The sequence below is a fragment of the Callospermophilus lateralis genome, unplaced genomic scaffold, assembly GCF_048772815.1.
Source record: "Callospermophilus lateralis isolate mCalLat2 unplaced genomic scaffold, mCalLat2.hap1 Scaffold_86, whole genome shotgun sequence".
NCBI classification, from domain to species: Eukaryota; Metazoa; Chordata; class Mammalia; order Rodentia; family Sciuridae; genus Callospermophilus; species Callospermophilus lateralis.
In genome coordinates, this window is record NW_027516693.1 from 3,383,739 (window position 1) to 3,393,792 (window position 10,054).

Genomic DNA, 10,054 nt, shown 5'->3' on the forward strand with positions numbered 1-10,054 from the left:
AGTTTTAATTTTTTTGCAAACATTTTTTGAGAAATGTTTATTTGTACTTTAATTCTGTTTTGATCAGGAAACATACACATTTAATTCTTTTAATTCTGTTGTTGTTCATTTTATGGCCCAGAATATCATCTATTTTGGAGAATGTTTGACACTTTTTTGAAAAGAATGAATATTTTGCTGCATGGAAGAAGTGTTCTATGAATATCAATTAGGTTAAGGTTGTTGTTGGTATCATATAGGTCTTCTAATTCTTTATGGATTTTTGTTCCAATTGCTTTAATGATTGATTACAAAGACAAAAGTGTTCAAATTACCAAACATAATTGGATTTTTATATATCTTTTTCAAATATATTAGATTTTTCTTCCTGTGTTCTGAAGATATTTTGCTGGGTACCCATAATCTTAGCATTTGTGTGTATGTAGATCTCTTCATTGTTATTTACTTTTCTTTTGTTTAATCCCAGGAAATATTCCTGTTCTGAACTCCAGTTTTCTGATATTAAAATTGCCACTCCAACTTTCCTTTGACTAGTGTTTTGAGATACAATTTTCTACTCTTCACTTTGACAATTTATGTCTTTTCATTAAAGTAAGTTTCTCATGGACAGGATATAAGCAAGTCTCTTAAATTGAAATAAAATTCACAAAAAAATTCACCATTTCAATCATTTAAAAGTATAGAGTTTAGTGATTTTTAGACTGTTTACAATCTGACCAGGGAGTAAAAGATTGACACTATCAGAGAAATGAAAATTTAACTCCCAGCAACTCAAGTTTTTCCAATATACAGATTAAGGGGAGGAAATAATTTTGGTTCTGTTTCTTAAAGCAATATACATGAGCAATTCTTCAATAAGATTGAGACAGAGCATACTATATTTGAGCAGAGTGGGAAGGAGAGATTACTATGAAAACAAAACAACTCTTTCAGAATTTCTTTTTGGTTTTATAATACAAAGAGAATGTAGAGGTTCTGTTTGTTCTCCATCTCCTATAAATAAAGACGCCCTGGTCAACAGTATCCCCTGCACAGCCCTGCAGCTTCAGTCAGGATCCAGATCCTGTCACTTAGAAGATGTGCACCTTGGCCAAGCACCCTGGGTTCAACACCGAGATTCACCTCACAGAGCTGCCAGGGTCACTGAAGGCAGGTAATGTGCTCTCAACAGCGCCTGGCACACTGTAAGGGTTCAGCAATGCTATAAAGCCACGGCACCCAGAACGGCTTTTGTTTTGTAAAATATCTCAAAAAACAATATGCACTTTCCCTTTAACTATGCTTACAAGAGGTCAGCTAGGTGAAACCATGCACATGGCATCACTCGGTGCAGTCACAGCATGAATGATGAAGGAAGAAACAAGCCCACCTGCGAAGCCTTCACTGTAAGAAGAGAAAATGTGCACTCGCTGGGCACCCCGGTCATAAATCCAAGTTGTACAAATGCGAGCCCCATCTTGGCTCTCCGACCTGAACTTTGTATTGAACTTCTGACACTTTCTTCACTTGTCAAATGGGAAACCCACTAAATGAGGCTTTTCTGAGTTAAATGACAGAAAAGCACATCAGGTACCCATGGGTGTGCCCAGACCCCAAGGGGCCTAGAAATGGCATCTGTCATCAGGTAGTCAGCAAGGGATCCCACACTCGGCCTACAACTCTCCTTCCCGACCCGTGACACAAATCTTACTTAGAATTCAAAAAATGACGTATCGATAATGGTTCAAAACACTGACCTAACTCACATCACTTCTGTTGACACGGAAGACCACACACAGGTCTCACCCTGCACACTACCCCTGATGACTGGTGATTCCTAAGACACAATACTAAGAAGCCATCTAAGTCTCTGTGGAGGCACAACAACAAAACAGAACTAAAGTCATCCCCATGGTATGCCACCACACAAGAACAGGGACAGGACAGAGAGGAGGCATGTGCACAAGGCAATGCAGAGGCAGAAGAGACCCAGGTGGGACACGTCTGCTCCCACTGTGCAGATGCAACTAGGAAGCCACAGGCCAGGAGGGGCCAGGCACCGTTCCAACCATTCACAGCTAATAGATCGCCCAATGTTCACGACAAGCAACAGCATGGGCATCTCCAGTTCCCAGCCAGCGACCCACGCAGAGCCTCAGCCAGGGACTGTGACTGTGGCCAACGACACCCTCAGCCACACCGAACGCAGCACCTGAAGTGAAGCACATTCCAGTATGCAGGCTTTAAGAGGCACTCCCACAGACTGGATGAAAACATCTCATCTCCACACATTACCTAGAAACATAAAATTTATAGTGAGATCTCTGAGCTCAGCATCTTTCTGCCAGTCGGTCGTGAACTCCACCTCAGCGTGTCTTCCATCAGTGACGACATCGATATGTAGTGTAGTGATTTCAAAATTTTCTTCATGAAGCTGCCATACATTGTTTTAAAAAAATCAATATTCAGTACCACTAGACAGACGGGGGGAAGTTTTTCTTTTCATCAACTCATGGAACTGTGATCCTAGACATTTGATCTCATGTCTTTTTAAAGCCCACTAGTGAACCTACACCTCAAAAACAAGAATAAGTGAAGAGATACACGGCCCCTCTCCTTGCTCCACTGGTTTTCAAAATGGTAACAATCAGGGGCTCGGGAAGCTGAGGCAGGAGGATGGTAAGTTCAAAGCCAGCCTCTCAACTTACTGAGACCCTTTGCAACTTAGCAAGCTCCTGTCTCAAAATCAAATATTAAAAAAGAACTGGAATGTGGCTCGGTGGTCAAGCACCCCTGGGTTCAATTCCTGGTACCGGGAAAAAAAAAAGTTAGCTATAAAACAGATACCAGTAGATACTTCGGAAGGCCTGATTATCACAGAAGGTGGCAGCTCCATGTGTTACTACCCCAGAGGACCAAGACAGTGACAATGATGATCCTGACCCTGCAGAAGCCTCAGCTAATGTGTATATAACAAAAACAGTTAAGGAAGTTTAACCAAACCAAAAAAAAAAAAAAAAAAAGAATATCTAATAGAAAAAACTTGTAGAATAGAATGTAAACAAGGTATTTCTATAGTACTTGTGTACTTGCTACTACAAGGGTCACAGAATTAACAGAACTGCCTAGCATCAGATTTCTCAGCACGTATTCCTATTAAGCACTGCATGACTGTCCACCAGGAAAGACCCTTAAAAACAAAGGCCACAAAAGTTGCAAATGTGATTCAAAGGTAGAGAGATCAAGTGAAGACATTCCCACAAAAGTGAAAAATACAAGACGTAAGGACAGAGAAAGAGAAGATAGGACCTTCTCAGAAGATGGGCACCTCCCCCAGGTCCACAGGAAGACACTTCCGGAGGAAAAGGCCCTTAACAAGGGAATAAGGCAGGCCAGTGGTGCCCTGCATAACAAGGACAAAACCCAAACCCAGGGATGTCTCCTTGGAATTAAAAACACCACAGTGGGAGAACCCAAAGGCTTCAAAATGGAAAAAAAAAACCACCAGATTTCCAGCAAAGGAGAAACCTAAATGGGATCCACTCCTCAGTGGCAATAGCAGAAACTGGAAAACAAAGTCTCAAATTTTCTGACAGAAAACTATTCCCAGATGGAATAATAGTGGGGCTAAGCCAGTTCAGGGTTAAATAAAAACATTTTCATTCATGTGGGGCTTGCTCAGGCTTCACCTACTCAAAGGAGAGGAAGAACCAAGAGAGATCCCCACATGGGACCCAGAAAAAGGGAGGTATAACAAGGAAGAGGTTCCTGAAACATGGTGTGCTTCACTGGGGTAAGAATTTTACAGCTCTGCAGACTGGCACAGAGCACGTGGCCCAGGGAGAGCTACGCAGAGGACAGCAGCAGGACCGCAGGAAGGACCACACACCCAGGAGCACCCTCACAGTGCAACCCACCACAAGGGGCTGACTAACACTGACAGGGACACACTGGGAAGGTGGGAGGAGAGCCACACGCCTGCTGTTGACAAGAGCCACAGAGAAGGAAGGGCAGCATCTTCAAAAGCAAAATTAAGAACAAAAACTGCACCATATGGACTTGTTTTTCTTTTTTAAACAAACTACCAATACTTTTTTACAGTTAGACTGCATTCCTTTAAATTATATTAAAAAAAAAAGAGGGGGCCGGGGCTGGAGGTAAGAGCTAAGGATCAAACTCAGTTAAACATCATGGCTATTAACACGGCAGGACACAGCCTTTGACCAAACCCTCAGTAGATACTATTATTAGGTTTTTTGTTACTTGCTTTTTCAACAAAAACATTATCATATTTCTTAAAATGACAAAAGCCTCATGTGATGTGTCGCCAGCTCCTGCATTCACCCAGGTGGTGATGGTCCCGTGCTTCTCCCCCTTGTTGTTTATCATCTGGATGCTGGCTGCCTGGAACATCTCCTTCATCTGTGACGGGGTGGCCGTGGTGGCAAAATCCACATCCTGAGGCTTGACCCCATTCAGCAGATCCCTTACCGCTCCTCCTGCTATTCTCAGCTCATGGTTCTCTCTGACAAATAACTCTGGAATGGCAGAAGATGTTTATTTCTATATGGTTTTTCTGACAACCAGAGGAACAAGGTTTTCCACCTACTAGAGACAGCAGAGATCACAAAAGTGAGCCCTTCCATGTGAAAATGAGAACAAGGCCCACAGAAGGGGCGATGGCCTACCGGTAGCAGCATGCCTCTGAGACCTGGGGGGGCAGAGACCAGGCTGACTTCTCTGCCAACACAGAAAATAATGCCAATTCCACAATGCCCAAGGCCTCGACATCAATCCAGATTATTAGCAAGAAAGAAGCTTTCTTTCTTGGAGTTTACGTGCACACTTCAGAAACTCTTGAGTGTTCTGGCAATTCTCTTTCTGAATACGTGGAGAGTTGGTATGTTTGTGCATGATACTACAAATACCAGCCCACCACTCCACATACACGTTATAGCCACAGCCTTCAAGAAACAATCTGCACCTACTGTTTGAAACCCATTCTATGTTCCACGCAGAACCACATGAACGCTGGAATCCCTGTACTCAGCTATACACGACGAGGCAGAGCGGCTATAACTAAACCCCTACGATGACAATGACACCATATGAAACCCTCCAACAAAGACATCCACTATGGCCCAACACTGCGGGTGATGCAGCTCCAAGCCACCCTAAGAGTTTCACTGCACAACACAAAAGCAATTTCTGCCCACGCTGGACCCAGAACAGCTAAGACAACTCTCTAAAATGTCTGAACACAGACAAAATGGGAACCCTGTCCAGGACACACCCTAGAAGGACTGAGGACTGCTCCTGACTGACGGACAAGACATAGTCTCAATGTTCTCACCTTCTAGGCAAGAACCAAGTCATCCAAAAGTCACTTCTGCACCTGGAGAGCATCGAGTTCAAGGCAAAGCCCCACTCCCTGAACTATCTACAGAACCTCTGCAACCCACATCCTCAAGAACTCCAAAGACCCTCTTTCCAAAGTGCTCCAGGACACCTGGTGTGTCCCCGGGGTGCTGGCTAGGGGTCACTGCAGTATCCAACCACATCCAACCCTCATCAGAGGTCCAGCAGCCCAACCACAACTCAACATGCAGCCCCCACCCCACCTTCCGTTCTGTCACCCCACACCCTCTTCCACTTGCTCTTCCCAAGCCTTTCAGCCCCATCTTCCATTGACTGCATTCAGTCAAAGCCACGAAGACAGCCTACATTTGTACATACACACAACTTACATAAAATGGTCTCCTCTCCCCATTTCTCAGGATAGCAAACCTAGCATTCCTCCCTGGGCTCCAGATAAACTGAACTGCAACAGTGTAACGATTAGAAAGAGTGTCTTGTTGGAAAGTCTACTGTTTTCTTAAGTTTTCATGTTTCAAAGCAAAACACTATCAAAGAATCTATAGGAGAATACAAAACAAATATTCCATTCATTAGAGTCTAGCTTAATTGATAAAATGGTCGGAATTAAATTTATACAGACAGCGGATATTTTTAAGGTTCTCCAGCTGGCTTCACTGAAATGAAAACTTAAATTCAAGGTCACTCAATAAACTGCATTTCAGAAAGATAGATACAGAACCCAAAGAAATCCATTGGTCATTTTGATTATATTAAACCATTTCCAAAAACTTCACAATTCTGGATTTTAAAAATACCACTTTTCTCTGACATGTGGAAGCCAGTCCAACATAAGGGGGAGAATAAAGAGAAAGAAATGGAAAAGAAGGGATTCCATCAAAACAAAAAAGATGAGTGTACTAGAGGAAGGGGCTCGAGGGGGAGGAGAGGGCCAGGATAGGCGAGAACAGTGGAGGATGTGACCTCCCTGTACGTGAACACCCCACAGTGACCCTCACCACCTGTGCACACAAGACACTGCCTGAAAGGAAGAAAGAAAAAGTAAACACAGGAAGACCAGGTCAGGGAGAAGGGAACGGGGAGGGAAGAGGGGAGGGCAGGGAACCACACTGGGAACTGAATTAGAGCAAATTCTATTCTATGCCTTTGTAATTATGTCAAACTCAATCCCAATTTTCTATATAACTAATAAAGATCCAATAAAAAAGGAAAAAAAATTTAATACAACTGAGAAAAGCACATTGCTCTGTGGAACAGCAGTCATAAAAATTATAGCAAAGGAATGTCTGTACATTAACCTAAAGGAGTAGGCACTATCAGACTTACAGATTCCTTCCACCCTGCATCCTACAGACACAGGGACACACACAACATTCCTCTGTAAGCTACACACACACTCAACAGATGACATCTGATACAACTGTATTTAATTGTAATGTATACCTTCCATTGTGCTCATTTGCTCCAACTACCACACCTTGATAGTGATTGTTAATCATTCTTGTTCACAACGTTGACTCAAGACCATACAGTGTCAGAAATCTTGTAATTATTGCCTATTTTTAATTTTAATTTCCAATCAAATTTTCAGGAAATACTTCCTTTGATTTTGGATTCTGAGTGCCGGCGTCGGGTGGGGGATGATAAGCCAGAAGGACAATTGGAAAGAGCCCTGCATGACAGGACCATCACTACCAGAAACACTGCCTGTTCCAACAGCCTACACACTTGAAGAGCATTCACTGCTCCTACTGTCCCAAATACAGGCTTTCTGATATCACTCAGCAAGGACTAGGAACCTCAGTGACTGAGGCAATCCTGGTGAGCACACTAGCCATGAAGCTCAGGCAAAACTCACCTATAATTCACAACTCAGCCTCAGCTCTAGCATGGGGAAATAACCTTCAATGTCATTAGACTACATGGTTGTACTAAAACAGAAGGAAAACTTAAACCTATGAAATGACCCGACAAACCTATCTTACATGACCATAACACACTATTCTAGCCTCCAAAATTCTTGCAAAAACTGATTTTACACAAGGCAAAATGACTATCAGGATTTAAGAACTGTTGCAAGAGCATTTAAACTGCACCAATCAGCAGGCTTTGGACACTGCATTTTACCAGGGCACCCAAGTCTCTACAAAGAAGCAAGGAAGAAATAAAGTGATCAATTTGCTATCTGTGTAACAGTGCATGGAAAGACTGCATTCTTGCCATTTCTATCACAGCCTACAACATGCCCAAATCCTCACTGGCCCATCTTTCAAGTGCAGGATCCTGGAAGCAACCAGTACCTCTATTTTATACTATTAAGGTTCTAACTCCCTTAGGACTTCATGTCTTAGTGGGAAGAAAATTCACAAGTTAAACTCGCATTTAGAAACTCAAATGTAACTCTCAGAAGATGTTCAAAAAAATTATAGCAATCAATATCTAAAACCTTATCTCAAAAATAAATTGCACTATGAGTAGGGATGGGCCACTGAGAGAATTTCTGCAACTGAGAATGAAAAACCTGGTAGCTGGAATTGCATAAAAAGACAATTTTCAGTGAACCCAAAATTGGACCTTTTAGGTCAGTGCTGTTCAAACAGCAACTGCTAGGTACTTGTGGTGGTTGAGCACCTGAAATGTGATGAGTCTGATTTTGAGATGGTGCTGTGTGTTAAAGATAGAACAATTTGGAAGTCTTAGAAGAATACACAATATCTCACTAATTTGTATAAAATTTCATATTGAAATGATAGAATTTCACCTACAGTGGATAAAATATGATGTACTGAAAATAATTATTAAAATTATTTTCCTTCTGCCTTTCAATAGAGTTAATAGGAAAGCTTACAGAAAGTATAGGTCCAAGAGTCTATACTGGTCCATGAGTCTCTCTCATTTTTCATTCAACCTAATTAAATCACACTGAAGCCATGGGCATAACTAAACTTAAATTTAAGCCCTCTACTTCAAGATTACCTGAAGAGGGGCAGGGGATGTGGCTCAAGTGGTAGTGCTCACCTGGCATGCGTGAGGCACTGGGTTCGATCCTCAGCACCACATAGAAATTTTTTAAAAAGATATTGTGTCCACCTAATACTAAAAAATAAATATTAAAAAAAAGACTACTTGAAGAACATAAAAGAAACAAAAAATTCTGGACCATTTACCTCTCAAATGTGCCTAAAAAGAAACCATCCAATCTCAAAAATAAGAACGTAAACTTGGGAATAGGAATGATAGTTTTAAAGTAATGGTTCTTCTATCTTCTGTTCACCAGAATTAATGTGTGGAGTTTAAAAAACAAAAACAAAAACAAAACCCACAGGTGCTCCTCCTTGGAAAGGTTGAGCTGGAGGGAAAGCTGGGGTTGGAACCCCATCATCCACATATTTTAAATCTCACCAGCAGCTGGGCCTGAAAAGCACCCTCCAGCTCATTTCTACATACATACAACTCAACGCACCCACAAGAGCACCACTAAACCTCCCAGACTTTGAAATGCAGCCATCAGGCTGCTTAGACACCATCAGTAGGTGATGTGAAGGACCAACACTGATAAAACAGTGGTGACATCAAAGAGATGCTGCCATCATCAGACACTGAGCTAAGCCAATCTAAATAGTATAAAATAGTAGAACCTAAATAGTATAAAATAGAGGTACTGGTTGCTTCCTGGATCCTGCACTTGAAAGACTGGCCAGTGAGGATTTGGGCATGTAACTAATCAATCTAGTGTCCCTCCTAGATTGATTTTGTATGTGCATAAGTGAAAGGAAACTCTATTTGCTTCTGCCTTCAGTTCCCTCAGAAGGCAATTTAACAGAGCTTCAGTGTTTACACATGGGGCTCTGACATCGGATGGCCCAGGTTAAAATCCAGCCCTCCAGTTAATAATAAGGGTAAAGCACTTCCCATTCCTAGGAACGTGACCTCCTCCAGGTGAAAAGAAAATGTACCTACACATTTAGGACTGATCCGATCAGGTATGGGACTTGGAATCATTCAGCTAAGTCAGGCCTTTTAATGGGGTCAACATCTCCTCTCTTCTAATGAACCGACTGTAGTTCTCCATTACCCATAAGAAAGTCTTTTATTTTTTCCCCTTTCTCTTTTCTCATTAACTCAACAATGACAAAAGTACCCGTTGGCTACACCAACCCGTGCCTCTCCCTTGACACAGGCTTCCAAAGCAAGAAAGGGACCTCTCACCTGTCAGGCTCTTCAATCCTTCCGTGAAAAGGGACTGGAACTCTGGAGACTGTACCTTCATGGTGAAGAGCCGCCGCTTCAGAAGGCACAGCCTACTCCACCTGCAGCTCAGGATGGGCAGGTGCCACGGACACAGGTGCCTGAGCATGGAGAGACGGTCCCCAAGCACCCACCTGCAAGCACATGCACACCAAGGAACTTCAAACACGGGACAAAGAGCAACTCCCCTCCTATCCAAATGAAAGGAGGGCCATGCGACACCCCCGGAAGGACCCCACCTCTAAGTTGGTGGCTGTACACTTCTGTAGCCCGAAGCCCCACGAGGCTCACTGATGTCCTGTCTCCTGAGAAGCGGGCTCCGGGTTCAGGACCTGGGGCAGACTTCCAGAAAACTTAACTGGAAGACTTGCAAGAATGGCAGGCCTCCCCCAATGGTTCACGGTCACCCTGAGTGGAACCTGAAACGTTATGACTCAGGGGTGGTTCCTCG

General features: G+C 42.8%; 1 protein-coding gene across 1 annotated transcript; it reads right to left on the bottom strand.

The window, feature by feature from the left end:
• Positions 1–2,057: 2,057 nt before the first annotated feature.
• LOC143641118 (CCA tRNA nucleotidyltransferase 1, mitochondrial-like) lies at positions 2,058–9,712 on the bottom strand. The gene is made up of 4 exons (XM_077108514.1): positions 9,565–9,712; positions 4,324–4,517; positions 2,275–2,413; positions 2,058–2,191 (listed from the first exon to the last, which is right to left on the bottom strand). The coding sequence occupies exons 1-4, from the start codon at positions 9,710–9,712 to the stop codon at positions 2,058–2,060; spliced, it is 615 nt and encodes a 204-aa protein (XP_076964629.1).
• Between the last annotated feature and the right edge of the window lie 342 nt (positions 9,713–10,054).

Coding starts and splice junctions, on each gene's coding strand:
- LOC143641118 (XM_077108514.1), bottom strand. CDS start 9,712: ATGCTCAGGCACCTGTGTCCGTGGCACCTGCCCATCCTGAGCTGCAGG. Junction 2,414..4,323: donor ACGGGACCATCACCACCTGG/GTGAATGCAGGA, acceptor AATGTATGGCAG/CTTCATGAAGAAAATTTTGA. Junction 2,192..2,274: donor TATAAATTTTATGTTTCTAG/GTAATGTGTGGA, acceptor GCTTCACTTCAG/GTGCTGCGTTCGGTGTGGCT.